The sequence below is a fragment of the Sebastes umbrosus genome, chromosome 12 (assembly GCF_015220745.1).
Source record: "Sebastes umbrosus isolate fSebUmb1 chromosome 12, fSebUmb1.pri, whole genome shotgun sequence".
Lineage (NCBI taxonomy): Eukaryota > Metazoa > Chordata > Actinopteri > Perciformes > Sebastidae > Sebastes > Sebastes umbrosus.
In genome coordinates, this window is record NC_051280.1 from 23,815,003 (window position 1) to 23,842,677 (window position 27,675).

Consider the following 27,675-nt stretch of genomic DNA (forward strand, 5'->3'; position numbering starts at 1 on the left):
TCTTCCGCATCTGCGCTGTTGCTGTCTTCAGCCGGGGACTTTGTGTGTGTCAACTACACAGAGTTTAGAGGCATTTCTACCTCTGACTGTGTAGTTATGACATCATAACCTTACACATATCCTGACGGCTCGTTTAAAGGCACAGCTTCTGAATACGGGCTTTGTGCATTTGAGCGTTTTGATACTTTCACAGTATTTATATAGCACCTAAACATGCTTTATAATCAAAGAAGACATGGAAATCGTACTTTCTACAATATGGGACCTTTAAATGACGGATCTGAATACTGAATACTTCCTCCGCCACCGCCTTAAAGACAGACTATGTTTCCTGCCTTTTCAAAGTAAATGTTTGAATTCAAACAAATCAGCAAATACCCCATTTTATTGACATTTTACATTGGTAGCTGTTCCAAAACATTCCTGTAGTAAAGTAAGTATTCTGCACTTGTTGATGATCATTCAGTTTAACAATGCCATACAAAAATGTACACAAACAAGGAAACCAGAAGCATCTAGTGGAGATTTAGCAGAAGATTACTCAAAGTTCCTGTTAGCAGTGATCTTAAAAAGCAAAGGGTTGAACTTTGAACTTTACAAGAAAAGGGTTCATCCACCCCTCTTATCATTCGGCAGCATGCATGTTTACTGGTTATCAGCTGCTGAGTTAGAGGTTTGTTTACAGAATGGACTGTGACAGTCAGAACATATAATGTGACTCTTTGTGTCAAGAAACACCGAATGCATGAGGACGTATTTGCGCAGAGAACAAAGTCTGATTGAAACTACTGACCGGTGAACTCGATCATCGTCTCACTGCTACATTGAGGCTCATTTTTCACAATATGCTCCATAACGCTGCCGTCATCTTCCTCAAACCGTACCGCTACTGTCAGTGGAGTGCATTTATCCACTTTACAATCGATGGTCACAGTGTCACCTGAAGCTTGTAATCTACAGCTGCTGAGATCAGGCATGTCATCTTTAGGCACCTGACACACCAGCTGCTCCTTGTCGATGGAGACGACTGCCCGTCTTCTCAAAAAGCCGGGGCTCGCGCAGAGCATCCTGTCCAGCATCTCTATGTCTCGGCTGTTTCTCAGCACCCAGTCATGCAGATACCACATGTGGCAGTCACATTTCCAGGGGTTCCCGTGGAGTCTCACAGTGTGCTGCATGACAAAAAGGTCTAAAAGGCCCAGTGGGAGAGTTTCCAGCTGGTTGTCAGAGAGGTAGAGCTGCTGAATGAGCAACTGGTCCTCAAACAGTTTGACATCCACTTTGCTCAGGTTGTTCTTGTGTAGGTGAATCGACTTGATGCCAAATAGATCACGAAAGATCATTTCGGGCAGTAGGGTGAGCTGGTTTTCAGACAGGTCCAGATTCTCCAGGGCTGTAACATTTCTAAAAATGTGCTCAGGAAGGTCTGAAAGCAGGTTAGAGGACAAGATGAGGTCGCTAAGAGACGTCAAACTGCTTAGAGAGGACAGCTCAGTCAGTCTGTTGCCTTTTAGGTTCAGCTCCTTCAAATTTGAGGCCTCGAATCCAAACACTTTATCGCTGAATGTTGTAAGAAGGTTTCCGCGGAGGTTAAGCACCTTCAGATTGGATAACACAAAGAAGATATCATCAGCGAGCTCTGATATCTTATTCGCCTCCAAGTGAAGCTCTATCAGCTGAGAAATATTGTGGAACGTGTCAGATGTAAGATTGCTGATGATGTTGTTGTTAATTTTCAGGATCTCCAGTCTTGTCGGACCAGAAAAAGTTTCCCTTTTTACGTCTTCAAGCTTATTTTGGGATAAATCCAGGACACGCAGATTGTGCAGGTTCCGGAGAAGAAACGTAGGCAGATCTGATATGATGTTGCCCTTCATCTGCAGAGTCTCGAGCTGTTTAAGAGAGTCGAACATGCCAGGAAGCACTGTCTTGAACCGGTTGAAGTTAAGCAGCAGTTTAGTCAAGTTTCCCTGCTTTGAAAAAGTCCCCAAATATAAATTCTCCAGCCAGGGGTTCCCGCTGATTTCCAGCTCCTGCAGCTCAGTCAAATGCTCAAAAACCTGAGAGTGAACACTTCGCAGGGCATTATTCAGAAAGATAAGCTTGGTGAGTTGGGGGCTTTCCTCTAAAATGCGGGCGAAGAGGTACGATAAGGATGAACTTATTACAATAAAGTCCTTGACCTCCTTGGATGTGTTCTTGGGTAAAGCTGTCATCCGTTCATCAGAACACAGTACTAAAGCTGAAGTGAAACACTGGCAACTGTATGGACAAGAGGTCTGTGACTGTGTGTTGCCTTTGTGACAGAGAAGCAGCACCAGGAACAGAATCAGGCCCCGTTTTATGTCCATTTTTCACTGTCAAAACATGAAGAAAGTTTCTATGAATCAACAAGAAATCAAAGCCGGGCTGCTTTTTTTTCCACAGAGAGAAGAATGAGTATTTTTCTATTTAAATAAATGAAATCAGACATACCTCTGTGTCACAGGGATCCCGTAGCATTGAAACAAATTTCCCTGTGGAACTACGAGCCGGCTGACACACAGTGCAAACGGCAACAAGTCTGAATTAGGCAAGACAAAAACCTTTGGTCAGCGGCCATGGTTTCATTTGCTCACGACAAAAAAAAAGTAGACAATCCTTTATTTCAGCAAATCAACTCACAGAAGAAGTAGAAATAGTTGACTTTTATTTTTTGCTATATACAGTTATATACAACATGTAGAAAAAAGCAGTCTTCTGCCTTTTTTATATTTAATAGTTTCAGCAGAAGTCTGTCAGAGATGAGTCACTATTTACCAAAACAAAACAAACAGATCCAAGAGGAAATGTGCAGTCACGAGAAAAGTAGATCACTCTTTCCAGTAATTATTTTTGTCCATCAGAAATAACAAATACTACAACAACTACTACTACAACAAGTGAGACCACTGCTAATAATTATATTTATTTAACTTGGAAGTTTTTTGAGACACATTATCTCTTTAACAAGAGAGACCCTGGCCAAAACAGCAGTGCACAGTGCAACATTTAAAGGTCCCATATTATAAAAAAGTGAGATTTTCACGTTTTTTTATTATTATTAATCAGGCTTAAGTCCTATATAAATACTGTGAAAGTATCGAAACGCTCAATCCACAGGGAAATACACACAGCTCGTATTCAGAAACTCTTCATTTGAAACAAGGTATCAGGATGTCTCTCCATTTGTGATGTCACAAATGTACAATATTTAGACCCTTTACACAGTTTTAAATGTAAACATTCTAAATGTGTCACAGTTTATTCCTGGTTGCAGTGTATGTGAATGTCATCAGCTGTCAGGAAGTACACATGGACCCAAGCTGTTGCCTAGCAACGCAATTCTGTTGCAATTCCGTCAAAATGCGCTAAAACGGAGCGTTTCAGACAGAGGGTAAATACAGTTATATTCAGACCGACAGTATGAGGAAAATAAAGTTGTTTTTGAACATTACAACATGTAAACATGTTCTAGTAGAAACACAAAATACAAGTATGAACCTGAAAATGAGCATAATATGGGACCTTTAAAAAAATAAATAATAACATTCATATACAGCAATAACACAGTGCCAGAGATGCATAAATTGGAGCGCTTGACCATTTAAAATGATTAATAAAACATCTTATATGGCGTTTGAAAGCCTGGTGTCAAGGCTGTGTTTCCAAATCAAGTTTTTCTATATCATAATAGATAGATTATTTTCATTTATGATTATTTATATAATAATAGAACATATATTTTGCTCTGAAAGTACAGCACACTTGTGATGTACAGACACTGTGTTGTCTCAGTGTGTTTGAGAGCTGTGCTTTTTCTATTGAGATTTTATTGTAAGGCTGGAGGTTTAGGAGCAATTTCAGTCGTTGCAGGAGAACATCACCTCCACTAGATGTCATCCTGCTCCACCTAACCTCAGTTGGAGTTAATGGCATTCCTGGATCCTCCCTCTCCTCTGGGGCTTTCACTGAGGATGCACAGGTAGACTACACTATTTGGGATCAGATCCACCACCTAGAACCTCCAGGAACTACATCAAGAAAGTTTTTGGAACTTTTAAGTCTTTTGGAACTTTTTTTTCTCCACTTTCTTCATTTCCCATCTTTAGTTTCTGAAATCAAACAATGGCCAATGCAAGTATACAGCTTCTGGGCTTAACGCTGGCCTTCATGGGCTTCATTGGCTCGATAGCATCCACAGTCATGGTGGAATGGAAAGCTTCGTCGTATGCAGGGGACAACATCATCACAGCTCAGGCGATGTATGAAGGGCTGTGGAAGAGCTGTGTATCACAGAGCACCGGTCAGGTTCAGTGTAAAGTGTATGATTCACTTCTCCAACTACCAGGTAAAGCTGTTTTACAAATCATGTTTACATCATACTGTATCACTGATCATATGAGCAGACACAGCAAAGTGAGCGTATAACAATTACAGTATAATGTGTCCTAAATCACTTCTTCTTCAGCATCATTTCTTCTAAAGAATGTGTGTGGGAGGTAAATGGGTTATGGGACAATGAAAGGTGCATTTCTCAAATAATGTTACATTTTTTCAATAGTGACTTTTTGAAATTGAAATTATAAATTTATGAAATGTCTCAATTTTAGAAGTTTAAGATTTGTGGGCCGTAATGCTGTGAAACAGGAATGTGTAAATCTCTCTGGTCATTCAAACCTTCTCCTCTCTTCCCCCCTGTTAGACCGCTGCATGCAGAGACATGTCAGTCAAATACCTGCAGCTGGCTGATTAAACAGAAACTTCTTCTTCTTTTATAGCATTTCAAAAGGGATAGAACTTATGGGTGGGGTTGGATTTCAAATGTAGATGTAGTAAATATAGTGTATTTGAGTAAATGGATTTTTAATTTATATATCATAAAAGGCTGAAGCCAGCTTCATCAGATAGGAATGTTTCTCAGCTGGATGTGACTCATATCATCTGCACTCCCGCCTGTTTAGTGCCTGTTGTAAACAAGACCAACACAGAGATTCAATAAAGAGATTTTTTTAAGCTTAGATTTTGCTTTTATTTCAGATACATTAGAAATAGTGTAGGGTGAATTAGCCTAATGTGGGGCATTTTATTTGCATTTCAGACTTCTGAAATATATTGTGATATGAAGCCAATACATTAAATCCACGCCCAGTACCACTCCGACATCCCCAAGATGTGTCCTAATCAAACCAAAAAAGATGCAGCCGCCCCCAATTATGGAATATAATTTGCACTTCACCTTAAATATCTTAAATAATGCATTAGAAGACTAAAAACCTATAAATAACAATTGTTATTTCACAATCCATGCTGTCACACTTTAGGCAACTCATCCTGTCCCGCCTTTTTGAAACCATATTTCCTAAAGTGGGACAATGGAGAATTTGATCGAAATAACATATATAGAGTATTTTTACACCATTTTATTTATTTTCTTTTGATGAAAAAACATATCATAAACATATCCTGATAAAAAACTAGCAGGATTGTTTTATCTATAAAAACATGTATACTCTTAACATTAAGTTTGTCCAAACACGTCATGCCACTGACCTTTGGGCGGCCTTCACAACAGGGAGCTTCCTGTTTGAAGATTGCTCCACCCTAATCTATGATTGGACATTTGAGATGATTTTGATCACATGACACCACAGCTTGTGTTAATCAACAATTTTATTGACTTTTATTTGTTTGAGGAAGACCTACACCCACTGGAGCTTAGGTGTCCTACATTACAGCAACTCACCCTATATATATATAGTTTGCAATAAAGATTCATTCGTGCAGTTAGAAAGCATTGAGGAAGTAAGAGTAGGGATGACTACGGGAGAAAAATCCTGGTGAGATTTGAGAACGAGTCAAGAAGAACAGTCAACTACGTAACTTTCTAAGGTCAAAGCTAAATGAATAAATTAGAAACTTTTAAAAGCCGTGAAATTGAATGAAACCTGCTCAATTCAAGCGATCCGTGTCTTTCTCTCTAGGTATAGTCACGGGCACACGAGGGCTGATGCTGGTCTCCATCATGCTGAGCGTTATCGCTATGTTGGTGTGCATGGTGGGCATGAGGTGCACCACCTGTATGGCAGAACAACCGGAGCAGAAGGACAAAGTGGCTCTAGCTGGAGGAATTGTCTTCATTATCGCTGGTCAGAGTCCATTCAGTTCAGACACACACATACATGCACACTGGTTGAACATCATCTGGCTTGTAGGGATATTTTTTGCCCTAAAGATGTTGCACCATGATTTACTTTGACCACTATATTACATCCATTCTTTTTAACATGATTTGGTTTGTAGGCAACTTGTGGGTTTCTTAAACATGATGACAGATGATACAGTCTTGCATGTTATAACCTGTAAAATCCAACAATATAAAATGTTTTCCTGCTCATGTTTTTTTCAGGTTTGCTTGCTCTGGTGGGAACGTCTTGGTATGGCCACAGAATAGCCAAAGACTTCTACGACCCGTTTACTCCGACTAACTCCAGGTGGGGTCGTCCTTCTCTTTAGTCTGGAATTCACACTAATTATCAGGTATCACTGTAGCTGTGTGTAGTGACACAGAGAGCGGACACTTGCCAAACAAACTGTCTTTTATTATGCTATTGTTCTCCTGCCGGTCCAAGTTATCAGCCAATGGGCACGCGCTACAAACAGGCACTGCATTAGTGTAATTAACTTTAGAGCAATGGCCTGAAACCACATGTTGTGATTTTGAACATTTGGCCACTGCTGTGACTCAGATCTAGCCTAATTGAATATAATATTATCAGCTTGGATTTAGACCTGAGGACTTGTAGTGCTGGTAAATTTGAGAAAAATCTTTTCTGTCTTTTCCAAATGTCCACATACATGTGACAGTGTGATGTGTGAATTATTCACAGGTATGAATTTGGAAGTGCCCTGTATGTTGGATGGGGAGGTGCCTGTCTCATCATCATAGGAGGAGCCTTCCTCTGCTGCAACTGCTCCAGCAAGGACTCAGGGAAAGGTCCACGCTACCCAGCATCCCGCTCTGCAAGCCAGCCGGGCAGGGACTACGTCTAGGACAATCACTAAACGATGTCTTTGCAGGGAATTGTCTTCTCTCATTCAGATTTTTTTTTAATGTTTTGCAACATGTATATTTGCAGGTGTTATATTTGGTGTATGTTTATATTTGTTGGGAAATACATTCAGAGAGCCCACAGACAGCAAAAATAAGAAATAAATAAAAGTGTGTGGCATCTCTTGAATACTGCAGGGAACTTCCACATATTAACAGTGGACATTAATATTAAAGATGACTTTTACCCATTTAGTATAAATCTTCTGAGGGTGTGACAGTTTTATTTTTGTTATTTTCTTTGTTTGGAATCGTGCCATTATTCTATCATATCATGTAAAATAAAATCCTCATCACTTTCATAATATTGTATGCTTTTATAGTATTCAGGTTTCAGGTGTTCAGGAACTTTATTAGTACAGGCACAAATTCTCAAAAGGGCTTAAGTTTTTTTCAGATACCCCGGCCCGAGGTAGAACAAAACACATCCTTTTTTTATATATATATATAATTTTGATGGTCGTAACAAAAATATTTCGTACAGGAAAAAAAAAAAGATGAATGATTAATATATCAATATATTGACTCATCCCATAGGTGAAAAAGTGCAGAATAAAACCACTGTGGAGATGGTGTTTAATTTTCCACCTATTGCTTGGATTTAGTTCAAATTTACACTCAATAATGCCCTGATATCTACCTTACACATCAAAGCAATATGAATAGCAAAATATGTATTTATTATACAACTACAGCCTAGAGGCTTTTAAATACAAAATTGTCATACGCGGAAATTAACAGAAAATTAAGTTACTTAAGGTAATAAAGATGATATGTTGGTACAGTTCAGGCCATCACATTGATTAAGGAACTTTGTACAGAAACAGTAAAGGTGGTGCAGTAAAGCAAAATGTGTAAAGCGGGGAGTAAAATGTTTTTTTTTTTCGTGTTAAAGGGACTGTTTGTAAGAATCAGAAATGCTTGTTAACAGCGACAACTGTGGCCGTTAAGTCATAGTATAGTATGTTGAAAAAAATTTCATAGCATAGTATGTCGGAAAAATGTTTTTAATAGTCATAATATGTCGAATTTTTTTTTAAAAGTCATAGTAAAGAATGTCGGAAAAATTAAAAAAGTCATTGTAAAGTATGTCGAAAAAAAAGTCATAGTATAAAATGGGGAAAAAAAGTCTAAGTATGTGGGAAAAAATTAAAAAGTCATTGTTTAGTATGTCGAAAAAAACGTCATAGTATGGTATGTTGAAAAAATATTTTAAAAAGTCATAGTATAGTATGTCAAAACATTTCATGAAAAAAAGTCATAGTATAGTATGTTAAAAAAAATTATAAGAAAAGTCATAGTATAGTATGTCAAAACATTTAATGAAAAAAAAGTCATAGTATAGTATGTAGAAAATCTTTGCGAAAAAAGTCATAGTATAGTATGTCGAAAAATTTCATGAAAAAAGTCGAAAAATTTCATGAAAAAAAGGTCATAGTATTGTATGTCGAAAATGTCATGATAAAAGGGTCATAGTTTAGTATGTCAAAAAATTTCATGATAAAAAGTCATAATTTAGTATGTCGGAAAATTTCATGAAAAAAACTTATAGTATAGTATGTCCAAAAACGTCATGAAAAAAAGTCATAGTATAGCATGTCGAAAAATTTCATGAAAAAAGTCAAAGTAAAGTATGTGGAAAAAACGTCTAGTATAGTATGTCGAAAAAAATAAGAAGTCATAGTATATTATGTCAAAAAAAACTAAAAAAAAGTTACAGTACAGTATGTCGAAAAAAGTCATTAAAAAAGTCATAGTATAGTATGTTGAAAAAAAGTCATGAGAAAAAAATTCAAAAGAAAGTCATATTATACAATGTCGAAATTTTTTAAAAAAAGTCACAGTATAGTATGTTGAAAAAAATCTAAAAAGTCATCGTATAGTATTTCGAAAAACATAGGTCATAGTATTGTTTGTGAAAAAATGTGTCATAGTAGTATGTCGGAATGTCTTTTAAAAAAATCATCGTATAGTATTTTGAGAAATTCATATTATAAAATGTCAATTTTTTTTTTTTAAAAGTATGTTGTTGAAAAAATCCTACAAAGCAAGATCCAATTGATTGTTGTAACTTTTATTAAATCAATACTGGATCACAACAGGAATGTTGCAGCATGAAATGAAGCGAACCAGTGCACTCAACAAAGAAAAATACTTCATTTTCTATTTAGTCAGATTTCAGTGGAAAAATATATGTTTATAGACTTTAATATCAGATGACTTCTTTTAGGACATTTTCAACACAATCTCCCTACAAAAGATCAGAAATGTTTGCTTTAGAAAGTTAAATATATGTAGGAGTCAAGTACAAACATCAGAGGCAAAACAAATTGCCCCTCTGAGTACATGAACAATCATACATTAAAAGAAAAAGACATGGATGAAGTGAGTGAAGAAACTCTGTCATCCTCAGTTTTGGTCCAGAACTGCACTCATCTGGGGAGAAAAGAAGAGGACATAAGAATTTGCATCACATTCTTATTCAACTACTACTACAACAGGCTTTCTCAAAATTTTCATGACTGTGTGCCAATTTAGGGAGCCAGCATATGATTGAGGGTCACACGGGAAAAGTGTAACTATAATATATTACGACATTTTTAATGAAATACTATACTATGAGTATTTTGTCTTTTTTATGTTATGCTAATATGTTTTTTTTATGACATACTAGGCTTGGGCGGTATACCGGGGTATTAAAATTCCCGAAAGTATGATTTTCAATAGCGTCATGAATACAGACTCTCAAAATGATGTTGTATTGAAGTGCACACTTTTTAAAAAAAAAAAAAGGTTTCCGAGAAAAAAAATCGAAATATTATGAGAATAAAGTCATAATATCATAAAATAGTAATTTTACGTGTTATTTTAGAGGGGAAATAGAGCAGCTTTATGCCTCTGTGAAAATGAGGAACGTGGAGCATCTTGTGAAGTCTCAGCTTTACAGCTTGATACCAGATTTATATAATTCCAAGACTGTTTAGGGACCCCTAAGTGTATGCAGAAATATTCAAATACACAAAAGATTTATACTGCATAAAAAAACCCTGAATGTTTTTTGCCCCAAACTGCATGTGATTGTCATAAAGTGGGCATGTCTGTAAAGGGGAGACTCGTGGGTACCCATAGAACCCATTTTCATTCACATATCTTGAGGTCAGAGGTCAAAATGGCCAGGCCAGTTTTTCCTCACCAAAATTTTGCGTAACTTTTGTAGAGTTATTTAGCGATCTTCCTGACAAGCATGACATGGTTGGTACCAATGGATTAGGTTTTCTAGTTTCATATGATGCCAGTATGTTTACTCTAGCTTGAAAAGTCGGCCCGCAACAACCTCTGAAAGGGGTTAAGGTAGTCCTATGTTGTTTTTTTAGAAAATATAAATACATTAACAGTATATACATTAAAAAACTGCTCCTGTCAGGGGTACATTAATGAAGTAAAAAAAATAAAATAAAAATACATCTTTATAAAGAAAAAGTAATATAATTTCATAATAAATTCTAATTGGTCCATAAGAAATTTATCAAACATATAATTAGTTTTAATTGCCCTCTTATTCTTAATAACATAGTCCTATGCAAGCATGTACAAGCGTGTGAGTGTGTCTTGAAGGCAGAATAAAGTCCCCCATCCACTTCCCCCATGTCTCTCACGCATTACAGCACACATCCCCCCAATGCAGCAACCAAGAAACAGCGTGACAGCAACTTCTGAGGAAGGTGGGGATCTGTAAATAAAATGTCTCTAAAATGTGTCATTAGCACTTATGTGAGACTGGCAGCCAGAACAATCACGAAAACTACATACACACATATCCACTCTGTACAAAACAACTCGAATGCCTGTTTAAAAGCTCCAATCTAACCATTTAACATTTCTTTCACTCACTTTAAAGTGAACATTTTTAGGTTTTATAACATGGGAAATAGAATAAAGAGAGTGAAAAAGTTTAACAAAAGATAATCAGTAAAACATTTTTTAAAAGGAGAGTTTTCATTGTCCAACATGTAGCAGTGGCTGCTGCAGAAATGTGTTGCCTCAGGGAAGACAAAACTAATGCAGAATGAAAGGACGCTGGGGAGCGGCTCCTGACGAGCATACCTCAAACCACCAGCTCCTGCCCCAACATGCTTTGTCACAGTGTAGTCATCAGAGTTCATCAGGAAACCAGATTCAAAATAATGTATACACACCTAATGTTTAGCACATTAACTCGCACTGTGTGATTCTCTATAAGGAAGAATTATAGAGACTTTAATCCCCCCAACACACCCCCATCCCACCAGCACATGCATACACAACATGACTTTATCTACTGTTTTCTCTACTTTATGAACAAACAGTGAACATGAACACACACTAGTATGCAGTGATTCTGCAGCAGAGAGCGCCACCATCTGGTAATCCTAGAGTCTGCTGCTCAAACACCTGGGAGCTGCACTCGGTCAGAGTATTGTGTGAAATGCTGGATGTCCAGCAATAATGTTCAAGTTTATGTTGAACTTGTTTATTTTAAAAGGCAAATACTAATTCAGACAATACAAAAAATAATACAAGAGAGAGAAGGACAAGGGTCAAATTAGGGTTTGTTGCAGTTACATAGTCAGCGTCTTAAATGATGACCCTCCATATCACACTGTTTAAAAGTGTATTACACTTTCTCAGCACATTACATGACGCAGGGCTTTATATTGTTTCATAAAAAAAGAAATACAGATACTATTATGAACGTATAAAGGTCTTATTTATACCTCTAAAGAAAATAATGTGAGAATGTTATACAGAGTATTTTTTAGGGATTATAGGATAGGAATCCCAACAGTGTTTTCATTTGTGTTTCTCATATTGTGTTGACAAGAAGATGTAAGGGATCAATAATAAATCACTGCTGTTAAATCTGAGGTAAAATGCAAAACAAAATGCTCACCGGTTGTACAAAGCAAAGAGATGACCTGTGTATTTAAAATCACGAGTGTTCACTGCCCTCTAGTGGTCACTGTGAAGAACTGCAATATTAAATTAGTCGAGTTAGCATCAATGCAGCCATGTTAACATACTTACACTTCTGGGAAATAAACACTTTCTAAGCACATTACATGATGCAGGGCTTTATATTGTTTCATAACAAAGTATACATAAGAAATACACAGTGGAGGAATGTAACTAAGGACACTCAAGTACTGTATTTAAGTACAATTTTGATGTACTCATACTTTACTTGAGTATTTTTCATTTTCTGCTATTATACTTCTACTCCACTACATTTATTTGAGAACTTTAATTACTTTCCAGATTCAGATTAATAATAAAAAATATAATCAACAAATAAATTATGATATATTACTATATTTTAAAGATTTCTTTATCGATCTCCAGGGAAATTCACAAGCTATCCAGCAGTATATAAAGTAATATATACTGTATATAAAAGGTACATAAATAAATTAAAATTAACCCCACATTTACCAGCTGCAACATTAAAGTGATATACACATTAATGCGTCAATAATTATAAATAAATATAATATAATATAATATTTCCAAAAATAGAATTATTCTGTATAATGAGTACTTTTACTTTTGGTACTTTAAGTATATTTTGATGCTAATACTTTTGTACTTTTACTTCAGTAAGATTTTAAATGCAGGACTTTAACTCATAGCAGAGTATTTTCACAATGTAATATTGCTACTTTTACCTAAGTAAAATATCTAAGTACTTCTTCCACCACTGGAAATACAGATACTATCATTAACAAATAAATGTCTTATTGATTACTCTAGAGAATATTACCCATATTATTAATATAATATAATATATAATAATATAATATATATGTCATTTAATCTAGGCTTGAAGTTGGCAGTGCCATAACTGATTCATCATGTTGTTCTGTATTCCTGTTGTTGTGGTGACCTCATACTGTAGTTTAGGGGTTAAGATGTTGACCATGAACTGCATCGTTAAAAAGCTTAAAATTCCATAAAAATACTTTAACTTATTGCACAGTTAATATTTTTTCTGCCTTTTCTAAATGCACTTCGGTGGGATTTTGGCATCTGCAGCTGCTCCCATTGACACGTACACTGTTTCACACATGAATGAAGGTTCAGTTTCACTTCCTGATAAGTCACAGGGAAAGACAGCATGAATGAATGAATCATCAAGACCCTTCTTCCACTGAAGTACAGAGAGTGTTACAGCAGGAGGTCTTTTCAAGTCCAACTTCCTGAATTGGGGAGTAAAATATAAGAAGAGAAAGTGCACCGAAAGTTCAGGAATTGTGGCTGTGACGGGAAGAGGATCATTTCTTTTTCCCCCTCTTACTTCTAGGAACTAATGTGGGCTCATATAACTGTCAGTGACACTGCTTTGTCATTTTGATATACTCCTACAGTTATGAGGATGACTCATGGGACAGATTAATAAAAGAAATATCCATTCAGAGCAAAATCTGGATGAACTGAAAAGCCTTGAAAGAATGATCACACTATTTGAAATTACAAGCTTCAACGTAAAGAATATGATTCAAAGTGCAGCGTTACACAATGTTATGTCTTCAGCCTTTATAGACTCCTTCCATTCTATGATTGTTTAACATAAATTTCAGAAAATTACGACGTGAGAATAAAGTATTTGCTATAAACTTCTAAAATCCTAATTAAGTTCATTGTGAAAATATTCTGTAGCATAAGAAAAATGAGTGAAGAGTGATCACGTGGCCACTAGAGGACAACAGAGGCCAAGTCTTGGATCAATTTCCCAACAACCTGACATGAAACTCTATAAATAAAACAAGAATAATAATAAAATATAATATTTAATGTACATTGAGACATAAAAATGATTATCAACACCATCAGGTACTACTATTAGACAAGAATTACTGAAAATGACAGATGGATAATGAGATTATGAGCTTTATTCTGATATGTTACTATAAAATATATATAATGGTTAGACTATATATAACATCAAAACACCTCTTTTACAAACATTTTACCATACATAAAACAAAGGAAATCATGAATCAAAATATAAAAAATAACTGGGTACTACTAAATTGATAATAATATCAAAAGAAACAAAGAACAAACACATCTAGTGAGATATATATATTTATATATATATATATATATATATATAAATATATATACACACACATACATATACAGTATATGTACATTATATGTATATATTTTAGTGTTATTTTTCTTATCTATTACCCCCCTACTTTGTTAACCATTTGACTTGTTTTTCTTGGCGCTATCTACACTTCTATATGGTTCTGACACTTCCTCTACTTAACAATGCTGTCTTTAAAAGTGGTCTAAAAACAATAAGCTATTCTGTTGTTGCACTGTTGCCGGTCAGAGTGAAGAAGAGAGTCAGAGCAGCTTCAAAATAAACGTTTGGGGATTCTTGGAGTAGTCTCGGCTACGGCTGTAGGTCAAAGGATGTGGAAGTATGCAAACAATAAACCGCTGTGACCTACAACATGGACTCAGATTTGACCTTTGCTCTTCTGCACACATTATCCTCTGACAGCTCTAAGAACATTACCTAAATCCCCAAAGTTACTATATATGCACAGCTGCTCCATGCAGAAAACACTGAAGGCATGTTTGCACACTAATCCGCAACACCAATCCTACTTTAGATCTTTATTAATTTCAGCAAATGATCCATGAATTATGAGGATATGCTGCAATAAAACCCATTCAGAATGACATTTTTATGAGCTTTTTAAAAAAAATGGACGTCGGTCAGACTGAGGAAGTGCATAGTCGGAGCAGCACTTACAGTAACTCGAGGGCTTCCCCCCCCCACTCTTTAGCCCAGTATTGGATCTGGATCTGGACCAAACTCTAACTCAAACTGCTGTAATCAGCAAAGTGCAGCCGCCAGACATCACAGAAAAATCAATGAGCGGGTACAAAATCACACAGAAAACTAAACTGCTGCTGTTTAAAAAACATTTCTGTCTTCCAGTATCGTCTGCGGCCTCTTGAATATTACAAAACCGACATGAAAATACAGAGTGAGGTGAAGTACTTGTCTTAAAATAGTGTGTCAGCAACTGTCAACGCTACGTCAGCTTCATCTCACACTGCAAGAGACAAACCTGAATGATCAGAGATTAGATTAGATTGAGACTTTTACCACTATACATACGAGTGAAATAGCTGTTACCAAAGAGAGAATAGCAATGAAGTATCCACGTGTCCTCCTTAAAATAATCACATAACAGTCATAGAAAAGGATATAATGACTTCTTGAAGATTAGGGAGCAACAACTGGATTATACAGATGCTGACAGTGGAAGAAATGTTCCTGAAATGTAATCACTACTGCCTAACTGTCTCCCTATAGATTATAATGCAGATATTAAAACACTGGGTGAAGTTGTTGTTTTCTTGTGTCATTGTTGCCCTCTAATGTTCTATCTTTGTCTGTATAGTTGACAGATAAGGATCAGAGGTATGATACCACTGCACTTATTCTCTGAAGGTGACCCAGCGATCCTAATATACACAATATACTGTATATGTTAATACGCTGCCTTTTAGAGTTTAACATTGTTACGTGAAAAGTGTTTAATTGCTAACATGCTGTAAATGTATGGATTAGTTGGAGCCCTAATAGAAACACTGGAAATTCATCTCCTTTAATGCCTTTAACCATCATTTAAATACATGTTTTGCTCTGTTTTGATTTGTATATGGCCTCGTTATTAGCAGTGGTTGTAGGTACCTTAGTGCATTCACTCACGTACTATACTTATCCACTTTATGCTTCTAGTTTACTTCACTTCAGTACTCCACTACATGTATTCGACAGCTCTAATTCCATAGCCCACTAATATTATATATACCAACATAACAATCACAGGGGCCATTTATCTGCATGAGAAATACTTATCTTCAGGTACAGTGTGAAGGATTTCGCGGCATCTAGTGGTGTGGTTGCAGATTGCAACCAACTAAGTACCTCTCTGCTAAATCCTCCCTTTCCAAGACTGCGGTAATGTGAGCCGCCGAGTGCAGAACTGTGGTAACCCCGTTCGCCTCGCTCAGAGGCCATCCTTACCATAATAACACTACTGTAGCATCAATCCAAGTCAGACGGCGTCTGGCGGTAACACGTTTTTAAACTCTGCGGCTCACATTACCACAGTTTCATAAGCGTGTCAGAGAACTACTAGATATGAAGGGCTCATTCTAAGCTAACGAAAACACAATTCTTAGTTTCAGGTGATTATACACTAATGAAAACATAGTTATGAATATTATATTCCATTTTTCCAGATCCCACATAAGCACGTTTTGCTGACAATACTTCTGTCCTTTTACAACTTTTTAAAAGATTTTGAATGCAGGACTTTTACTTGAAGTACTGTTACTGAAGTAAAACATCTGAATACTTCTTCCACCGCTACCTATTACAGCAAAGGTGTTTGTGTGGCCAACCAGCAGAGGTCCCCTCTCACCTGATTCTAAACACATAACATCCTGAGCCTCAGTCTGGGCTGAGATCCTCCAGCGGAAGCTACACAGTACCTCCCCGATCAAAATGATCTATTGATCCACTTAGGAGCTGGGACACCACAGGAGACCTGCTTGTGTCTGGGACCATCATATCTCATCATGTGTTTTACAGGTTTGAAGAGTTTTATATGATGTAATGTGGAGCACAGTTTATGGCCACCGATTGGCTTTATTAGGGGGGTAGTAGCTCAATCCGTGTGGGTTTGGCTTGCCGACTCAGGTTCAAGTCCCCGTATGGACCAAGCACGGAGCGTGAACTGGTAGCTGGAGAGGTGCCGATTTGCTGCTGAGGTGCCCTTGAGCAAGGCACCCTGCTTGTCCTGTCTATGGTCCCCTCAATCTGAACTTAAAAGTGGCAGTAAGCTGAAAATGTTTGGCATCATTGGGCAAAAATTCAGTTTTCAGGCTTTAAAAAATCTAGCCTGCGACGGGAGACTATATTATACATAATGATATAGATATATATCATTAAAAATAATAATGTATTGCCCAGTCCTTTGAGACCTGAGACCTGTCTGTGACATCTAAAATCTGAATCAGTTAAGTGTGTACACAACGACAACAGTAAGACAATAGCGCGATGGTGCAGAGTGCAAAGGGTGCTGGAATAAATAAGGGATGATGATTAGTGTAACAGGTTGCTTAATCTCTAAGAACTGCTTCTCTCTCCCACTGATGTCATTTATGGGGGTTCACCCCAGGGGTCCCACAGCTGGATACAGTAGACGGAGAGAAAACAGCCTGACTGCTGACTCACTTGTTAGGATTATTATTATTATTATCATTACTGCACTTTGGAACATTTTCTGTTAGACATGAGTCCGACCTCCTGGTGAAGGCTCCTGATCAGCCTCCTGTTCTCACTGCTAAGCTCTTTATCTATTTATTTGGTACTTCATAAGAATAAAAAGGGGGGAATTGATTGAGAAGACGCACATAAAGACACACACACACACACACACACACACACACACACACACACACACGTACAGGCCAGATGATCCTTGAAGCTTAACTAATGAGATCAGCTTGACTTGAGATTTTCATTCAACTTGGCAGGAAGTCTAAATATGTGTGTGTGTCCGTGGTTGTGTGTGGTTGTGTGTGTGTGTGTGTGAACTGATTAATATGCATGTGTGCATCATATCGACTTAATCAACTCTCATTGCAACTCATAGCAGAAGCAGCTCGCAGCTCATTAACACTTATTCAGCCTCCGCTGACCTACTCCAACACCTGGATCACTTTCTGTACAAAACAGATGAGCGTCTCCATGGGAACTAGGGTCTCCTCCTCCATATTTGTCAGGATTAAACACGAGCGGTGCTTTTACGCAATGTCTCCATCCGCTGCACCGCATGGAGAAGAGGGAGACGGATACATGTGTATGTGATGCACATAATGTGATTAAAATTCAGCTTTTGAGAGTGATAAGAGACATTATTTTATGCCACAATTTTAATCCCATGTTATGTTAAGCAAGATAAAGTGTGGTGATACTACACAATGCCAGCTGTTAGCTAGTTAACAGACGACATGATAAAATATAGTACAAATAGGTATAATAAACCTCAAAGGAGATCACACATGCAATCATGAGTACAAACTCAAGGCCTTTCTACTCCAACATTTACACTAATCTTCACTTTTTCAACCAGCAGTCGACCCTCACTCGACATTCAACTGCGATTTAAAACATTGTGCAAGCTTCCCTCTCCTCGTATCTTCTGAGTATTTCCACATTCTCTCAGACTCTGGCAGATGTAGATTTTGGATCCCGGGCAGGAGTCTCTAAAATATCCAGAGCAGCACGGCCAAGATGTGGACTCAAGTGATTTAAACACGGAGACACTTCCAGGCGTCGCTGCTCTGCCTCCCCGCCGCCTCCCCATCTGAAGGAGCCAATTGATTTCAAGAGCCGTCACCTCTGCTTTCCTGAATAATGCCACACCCTACCTCAGGAAATATATTGAAGGTAGGTTAATAAGGGTCTCTGGAGTCATGTTTTGTCAAAATACATCATGTGCCTCTGTGTCCTCCGATGCCCCTAATGAAATCTGCAAGATTTCACAACAACCAATCAGAGCCGAGCTGGAGCCTTGCCGTCTCTGAGCAGCCGTCAATCACTCACAAACTCCGAACAAACGGTCAAACTAGGCAGCGCTGATCAAATATGAATCAATATTCTGTTACTGTAATGTTTTCAGAAACATCTTGTAGTGTACTGTTTAGCTGTAAAATGAGAAAGTTTGTGACCCGGAACAGAACAGTTGAGGAAATACCAAGCACCGCCCACCAGCCCGAGCATAGCCAATAGGAACGCTCTCGCTCTCTGAAATGACCTGTGATTGGCCAAGGTCTCCCGTTTCAGGGTAGCTTTTTTAAAGCCTGAAAACAGAGCCATGAGGAGGTGCAGAAGTCTAGTTTTCTCTCAGAACACTTGAATTACAATATGCTGAAAGGTTATTATGGAATTTTTGCCCAATGATGCCATCTGATTATGCAAAACTTTTATTTTTCACAGCTTTATTCAAATCTTTAAAAATGCAAACAATTAAACCGTTTTCAAAAACATGATAAAAGTAGAAAAAGATTAGATGTGCCAATGTTCTGATTGAAAGATTTTGAACTGGGGACCATGATGAAATTTGGTTAAAATAATATTTGTTTACCACCAACATTATTTTTCCTGCTCTACTGAATGTTTGGATTTTGCCTTTTGGGGATTTTTCTTTGCTCTTTTTTTTTTTCAAACAACAATAACAATGTACCTAAAATGCTAAAAGTTTTCCATGTGTGATCTAATAAACAATCCCAGATATTAATTTATCAGAGTCAGTGTTGATTCTTTTGTTTTACTTTTAATTTTGCTTTGGTTTTGATGCAAACTGTGCTATAAATATAACTAACAGACACTATCATATTCGCATCTACATGTAGCATCCAGTGTTTCTTAAACGCTGGTATATGTGGCTTTATATGAGCTCATCCCGCCATCTTTTGTCCTCAGAAAGCCTTGAAGCCTTAAACAAATACAGCAAACCCTCCACGTGGCTGACACATGGTTCTGATCATGAGACATGGAGAGCCAGAAGTCATATCTCTGCTCCAAACACACACTGACTTTACTATAACACTCACTTTTGAGAGCTGAGGACTTAAATGATTATCTTTTAGATTATTATATTTAGTATTTTTTTCAATCACAGTGCTGCTTTATCACATACATTTAAATGAGCCGATTGGTCTGAATTTCTGAATATTGCTGTAACGGGTGGCGTGCAGGAAAAACACAGCACAGAAGTCTAATAAATTTCAATGTTCAATGGTGGGAAACCAGCATGGGATCATGTAATTTTCTCTGCACTGTGCACATGCAACTCCCACTTAGAGGAGGGTCTGGGGTGATATTATGAAGCTCTCGACAAAAAACGGTGCCCGAATGTAACTTAAAACTGTCAGTTAAAACCCCTGGACACCATGTTTCCAGTTACTTTGGCTGATTAAACCTCTTCATAGGTTGATTTTGGGTGGTTTTTGCTGAGAGTTGAGTAATTTGTGCAATAAGAGTGTTGCTGAGCCAAATGAAGCAATGCCAACATGCAGCAACATACAAGGAATCCCATGTGTGACTGTTTCAAGGTCGGTAATCAATATTTTCTACGTTTACACTGAAGCAAATGAATGGCATTATTTTTAGCTCTTTGTTTTGGTTTTATGGCACATTTACTCCATGGTTCACTCCTGCTGCTCTCAACAGGCAACCGTTTTCAGCATATTGATGTTTCCTAAAATACCAGAAGGGGGGTGGGAGAGACAGGGGCCACTGGAAACATGAGGAACTGACGGACTTTCAGTAAGTAAAACATCTTGAAGCTCTCCAGCCCCTTTTACACAGAGATTCCGCATTGCTGCCACAAAGAAGAACCGCCGTTACGTCGCCTTTGCTTTTTCACATTGAACCAAACAACGGAGACGGAGGAAGGCGTATAAATAGCGAAACATTACACAGACATTCAGTGTGTCATGAAGATGCATTTTAGACTTTTCGTGTGTCATTTGTACGCCATGCAACAAAACTACAGTAACGTCTAGTTACGTTTGGGCAACAAAACCACAGGTTTAGGAAAAACGTCATGGTTGGGCTTAAAATAAGTATGTAAACTAGGTAAAATACATATGGAAACACAGAACATCAGTACGGAAAACACGTCACAAATGTCGCTAACGTAACTTACAAAACAAAAGACCAGTCTCGAACTCTGGTCACTTGGTTAAAAGTCCTGTGTTTGTTGGATTGTTGGTTGGGAGCAAAAGAGGGGAGACATTTCACACAACAGCGTCAGCGTCTAGCGAGTTAACGCTATTGGTTAAAACGGTTAACGGTTTCTCTTTAAGGAGAAAAGCTTGTCCACTTTAACAGCCCACCTTAAGAGGCGGAGCCGGAGTTGCAGGATACAGGAAGTCGGCTCCGGTCTCTGGCTCGCTTGAGCGGAGCAGAGTTGTAGTTTTGTAGCATTTATTAGCCGACAAATAAACTGTACACACACTGCTACACCTACGTTCACAGCTATAACGCCACCAACTACCTCACACTCACCGCCAAGACACACACGCGGTCTGTTGGGAACTCGCTAAAGTTACGCAGACTACGTGTTCGGCAACGAGCACGAAGCCTCCGGCAATGCTAGAGCTGCTAACGTAGTACAAATACACACCGTTTGTTGGCCACTCCCTAAAGTTATGCCGGGCAGACAAAGTATCGTTACGCCGGGTTAACGAGGGTCGGTTATCGGTTAAGAACATTTTTCAAAATGAGCATCCCTAATTGGCACCCAAGTATTGTGATAGTATCAAATGGGGAGATAGGTGAATTGTCCCAGCCCTAGAATCTTGACTATTAAATTATAAAAAAAAAACAACATTCATTTTCAAGGAAAACTAGCAGCCAACTAACGGAGAGCCCTAACATGATGACAGCTGAGGTGGTCCGAGGTAAAAAAACATTTGCATCCCAAACTGGAGTACATGGGGTGTGTAATGACTTGGCCTGGTCAACATCTTTATCTTCTGCTGTCTGACAGTCATGTGAGCAGATCCAGTGTACAATAAACATGCTACACAGCCACAGACATCCCCCCCCCACACTCCTTCATGACACTCTGGGCAGTGCTGAAGCACCCCGAGGCTCCTGTCTATTGGAAAGATATTATCAGCGTGTTACAAAATAATCCTGATTGAAAGGATTCCTTTGTTTTAGGAGTCTGAATGAAATTAGTTCAGTCCAGTCAAAGAGCTAGGTTTTCTACCACTTTCAAATTTCAACAGTGTATGAAGTGCTTTTGTTGATTTCCATTGTCCTTCTGCCTTGAAATACAATGGGACTCTTGAGAGAGAAAAAGATGAGGGTGATAGTTCGTCATCAGTGGTAACATTATCTAACTGTACATTGACTAGATTTGCTCCATGTGATGAGATCTGAGGATCTGTGAAAAAGGCAATAAACCTTCACTGTACCAGCGGTGGTGCCGTTAGCGGCTTATCCGAGAATCTCCTTAAAAATCAGTGATGGACAGTAAAAACATTTACTTGAGTACTTGAGTACAATTCTGAGGTACTTGCACGTTGCTTGAGTGTTTCTATTTTATCCTACCCAATAGTTATAAGACACTATGCTACACTTAAGAAAATAATGTACTTTTTACTCATTTACTACATTTATCTGACAGCTTCTTAAAGAAATTGGGAGACTTGCTTTTAAGTTCAAAGCACCATCAGACACTTTTCCTTTCACTTAATAAACGTTTACTTAAGAACAATTTGGCATTTTCCTTGTATTTAATAATAATGACAACCGTCACTTAAGTAAAGGATCCAATACTAATTTGCTCTAACAGGTGCAATAATACAGACAGATTTGAATGGGCGCTGTGTGCGAATGATGTTTATTTTAGCAACAATGTTATTGACAGACAACACACACAGAATCTCCCCTGTGACTGTTTAAAGGTTAATAATCAATATTTTCTATGTTTACACCGAATCAAATATAGCATTCTTTTTAGCTCTTTGTTTTGATTTTACGGCACATTTACTCCATGTTTCACTCCTGCTGCTCTCAACAAGCCACGTTTCCATCAGCAACAAGCAACAGTTTTCAGCATATTGATGTTTCCTAAAATACCAGAGGGGGGAGGGAGAGACAGGGGCCACTGGAAACATGAGGAACTGACGGAGACTTTCGGTAAAGAAAAACTCAAAGCTCTCTGCGAGAGGTGCTGAGGAAATATTTGAGGAAGTGTGTGTTTCTACACCCTCACCAGGCCAACAGAGGGAGTTAGGAGTCACACGGATGGTAATAGGGGGGAGCCGTCTATTTCAAAGCAGAGAGACAAATACAAAATATGAAAAAACATTTGTTGCAGTCCTCCAAAACAAGCTCATAATTAGATTTATTATTTTTCAAAGAAGTCATATGAAATTCATTCATTCCTCCAATTAATTCATTTGGTCTGCTGTACAGCACCGCCGCTAGAACACGTGCAGCAGACCAAATTAATGAATTGGTCTGCTCAACAGCACCGCCACTAGGAAGCAAGTGCATCACACGTGCATCACACGTGCATCACACGTGCATCAAGCGCTGTGCGTAAGGCACCAAGTGCCAGAGGGGGCACAAACAGCCATAACACTACCATTTCCCACCGAGGTGTCGCGGCCCTCGCGGAAAAGACAGCTCAACTTTGGACCGATATTTAGCCCCTTTCCCAGTAAGCTAGCATGACATGTTTGGTATCAACGGATTCATCGTAAACTCAAGATTCAATGTGATACCTTCATCGGCCTCCAAAAGGAAGTAATGTTGATGCCAGTCAGCAGGCCTGCTGTCAGGGGGGGGTCAAAGGCTACAGGTGACCCCCGGCCCAAGGCCCAGTGGGGCCCATGCAAAGGTCTATGGTTGACCTTTAAATGGGATTGAAGCTGGAGTGAAGATACTGCTATCATATGAAACAAGACGACCTGGAGTCGGTTTTGATGAGGGGCCCATATTGGGAAGTCTGTCCCCCTTTATGAGCGAAATCTTGCTTAAGGCAACAAATTTGTCAGGGCCGGCTCTGCTGCTGTACATAGGATATTAAATTCAAGATTCAAGAGTTTAATTTGTCACGTACTCACACAGGATGTGCAGTGAAATGTAAAGTGGCAGTACTCACGAGATTGTGCAAAAACAACATACAACTGTACAAATATTTTTAAAATGTAGTAAGAATTGTAGGGACAATGGCAATATATATAAATATACAATATGGAATATAAATACCTGGCACCAGTAAGACGGAAATTAACTCAGTAAGTCTCTTCATCACTGAATGCCTACTTTTACTTTAGTGCATGCAGGTTAGGGCTGGGTTTCGGTACCCGATACCTTTAAGGTGTTGACTGAAATAACCCAGTACCCAGTAGTATTGAAACTTGCCCGGTCAAACGATACCTGCAATCGATCTTTTTTGTGCCCATCTAGAAAAATATGACTATTTACAGAGCATGAGAGCGGAGTGGAGCACAAGCAAGCGGGGAGCATGAGGAAAGGATTTTGGATGTTTTGTTTTTTTTTAAAGTTGGAGCGTCGCCTTAACTCCCGCTCCATCCCACTCCAATTTTGCTACGGTACCGCTCACACCGTGAGTTCGAAGCATGCCCGAGCGAGTCAGACCCAAAATGTATCTGTGTAATGCACACGGCGCCTGCATAGGATTGTTTCAGACTCGTGACATCCAAACATTTTCAATAACTCCAAAGCTGCAGTTGAGTCTAATTCTTGTAAATGGTTTCTTCATATTTTAATTGTAATTGTCTAATTTTGTAAAAGTACATTGTTACTATTTGCCTGTTAGTCACAATGGCTGCAGTGTTTTTAGTGGCCTTCGCTGTCACTGCGAACAAAAAAAATCATTCATCTGCGTCGTGTGTGTTGACATGAAAAGTGAGTCATTGTCAGTGTCGTATCTCTGTTCATCTTTTCTCTCCATGCCCTTAGAATTGCACAATCTACATGCTTGTTCTGTATATTAGCCTTATTATTAAAACACACAAACACACAAACACACACGGCAAGCGCTGACAGCTGCCTCTGCCCAGCCCTCGTCTCTAGATGCTCCAAAACAGAATTTCCTTGCTTATATTCCAAACTAGTTACGTTACGGTATTTTAAAGTATTTTACAGTGTTTTGACTGACTCTTATTTATTCAAGCCAGAGTATATGGCTGAAGAAATGCAGCGGAGAGAGGCTTCGGCTGCAGTGGGGAGGAAATGACTGTTGGGGACCCTCCAGTACCTGAGGTGTCGAGAGAAAACACCAACTAGTGGAGCCTTTGCTCAAATTGCCCTCTGATGCCAACAGAAACAGAATCATTCTGCTGTAATGAACGTCAGCGTGGGAAGTTTTTGCTGGATGCTGTCGCCGACGACAACCTCCAGAGAGCCTGTGTGTGCGTAACTATGCATGAAACTTTTCCTCCTCACATGGACAGAAGTGTGTTGGAGACCTTCGACAGGATCCCAAAGATAAACTGGAAAAGACAACCAAGACCAGCAGGTCGAGAGGGCAGATGAAGTATAGGTGCAACTCGGCCACACTATAGCTGTATTCGAAACCGCCTACTACATACTACTGATGAGTACGACCTGAGTAGTATGCAGTATGAAACAGTTAAAGTGATGTATTTTGCAGTATGCTAGGCCCGGCTTTAGCCTTTAAACCAGTTCTTAAAGCACTGGACAAAAAACTCGTGCCACTATTGCAATATTATCGAAAAATACAACTTCGATTTTTTTGTTTATCTTATGTTTGTTTACTTTATAAGATACTGCATGGTTTAAACAATTTATTCTAACAGCTCATAGTGAAGTGAGACAAAAAGGATCATCAACCAGGAAAGACGGTAAATATAAATCATTGCCAGACAAAATTAGAGAGAGCTCCAGCCAGCTCATAGCGGTCTGTGAATATGACTGCCCGTCTGGCGAGGTAGCGACCACGGTAGGCGCTAGCTAGATGTCACAGCAATTTGTGGAACTTCTAAACTCCGAAAACGTTGGAGCAAATGTTCAATTCGCCATCTAATATTGTAGAACTGCCAATATTCAAAATCTACACAGTGGATTTCTTGCCTCTAAAATTTTCAGAAGTGAATTTAGTGATGAAATGGCTACGAAAAATGTAAAAAACAAGCCGTTTTTGGCTAATGCTGTTGTTGTAACCGTAGCCTGTACTGTTCCAGCGCTTTGCATTGTGGGATACAGTAGGCGAGATGTACTGGTCCAATGCATACTGGAGATTTTTTCCAAATCAGTACGACATTCAGGTATTTTTGGCATACTGTAGATTTTGCTTTTGTTCGCGTACTGCATACTACATGCTACATTTTGGCCAAATCAGTACGTACTACTAGTAAAGTATGCGGTTGGAATACAGCCGGTGTTTTAGCTGGGCATCAGTAGCTCGCACACAATGCATCCTGGTACATGTAGGCACTGCAGGCACGGCTCCGCGAGCAAGAGAGCCCTACTTTCTCTGTCAATATAGCACGCACTGAGGAATTTATTGCTTCAATGGACTACATTTACCATCAACACTGATTGGACATCCACATAAAAGTTGGCAAAATTTTCCTTTAAGTACAATTCTGAGGTACTTGCACGTTACTTGAGGGTTTTGATTTTATACTACCCAATAGTTATACGACACTATGCTACACTTCTGAGGAAAATAATGTACTTTTTACTCCACTACATTTGTGACAGCTGTAGTCACTACTAGTAGTGTATACTGTATGTAAAATAAGATGGATTGTCATACAGTAAATTAAACTAGCCAACAGTATATAAAATATATTAGATTATAGAATAGATTACCTACGGACTTTTACTTTAGAACAATTTTGCTTGTAATTAATAAAAATGATAACCGTCAATACTTCTTCCAACACTGTAGAAGTAGAGGGCATTTGTTGTAGGCAAACTGCCAGAGGAGATAGTGGTAAAAATAATTGGTGACTTTCACATTGTTAAAAGAATTGCAGTTTCCATTGTTCGAGCACATTATGTGTGACATTTTAAAATCTTGTCAATTACAAAAACTACAACTATGAAATGTCTGCACACTCACATCGGCGCCACATAGGTCAAATAGTTCATGCTCTGGCCGCTGAGGGATTAGAAGGAGGTTACCTAAAACAGATAATATGATTCAGCTTACAAATTAAAAGAATTACATGGTAAAGCTTACGTAAATCCGTAACGTGGCATACGTAAGTGTCTAAATCAATCCCTCTTTCGTCATGCACTGGTCATTTGTGAACAAGCTGCTCTAACAAGGCTGCTGCTTATGAAAACAACTCTATAGACAAAACCATCAATTGCAATTAGTTCTAAAGTCATGGGATCAGATCAGAGCATCTAGATTCAAGCCGGGCACAGTGTACGCCGTGTTCTTGTCTGATTGAATTTACTAAGAACATGTGAGTGTCACTCAGAGGACAGACAGAAAATTACAGGAAGATAACAACAGGAAGCTGTGAGCACACTGCTGCTGTTATTTCAGTCTGAAGGCAAAATGTACTATCTGTCGCTGCCGGTTTGATTTGACTCCATCCGCCCCCGGTATTGACTTGGGGAGACATTCACTTTAAACTGTATGTCTCTTTGACGCAAGCTCACAAAGACTACAGAAGAAAAAAAAAAGAAATTCAGGAATTGGAGTTTGATCATTAAAAGGAAGCATTTTAAATTTTGGGAAATACGCTTATTTACATTTTTGCCGAGAGTTAGATGAGAAGATCAATACTCATTTATGGTGAAATCTTTTCATTGAACTTTTCCAACATATGCAGGTCACAACACACAACACCATAATCTGCCATGTACAGAATACACCAATGATCGAATGCACAAATAAGCACATACACACAATAAGAGAGAAGGAATAAATAAA

General features: G+C 38.4%; 2 protein-coding genes and 1 long non-coding RNA gene across 3 annotated transcripts in view; 1 reads left to right on the top strand and 2 right to left on the bottom strand.

The window, feature by feature from the left end:
- Nucleotides 1–367: 367 nt before the first annotated feature.
- Nucleotides 368–2,632, bottom strand: LOC119498050 (carboxypeptidase N subunit 2-like). The gene is made up of 2 exons (XM_037786525.1): nt 2,476–2,632; nt 368–2,357 (listed from the first exon to the last, which is right to left on the bottom strand). Exon 2 carries the CDS (start codon nt 2,349–2,351, stop codon nt 786–788), a length of 1,566 nt encoding a protein of 521 aa, XP_037642453.1. The 5' UTR covers nt 2,352–2,357; nt 2,476–2,632; the 3' UTR covers nt 368–785.
- Nucleotides 2,633–3,807: 1,175 nt separating this feature from the next.
- cldn1 (claudin 1) lies at nt 3,808–7,431 on the top strand. Its single transcript, XM_037786552.1, has 4 exons — nt 3,808–4,369; nt 6,003–6,167; nt 6,428–6,512; nt 6,909–7,431. Exons 1-4 carry the CDS (start codon nt 4,147–4,149, stop codon nt 7,069–7,071), a joined length of 636 nt encoding a protein of 211 aa, XP_037642480.1. The 5' UTR covers nt 3,808–4,146; the 3' UTR covers nt 7,072–7,431.
- Nucleotides 7,432–9,187: 1,756 nt separating this feature from the next.
- The window catches only part of LOC119498075, a 40,621-nt gene continuing 22,133 nt past the window's right edge, over nt 9,188–27,675 (bottom strand). The window contains exon 3 of the long non-coding RNA XR_005209038.1: nt 9,188–9,565. This is a non-coding gene — a long non-coding RNA (uncharacterized LOC119498075). The remainder of the gene's footprint in view (nt 9,566–27,675) is intronic.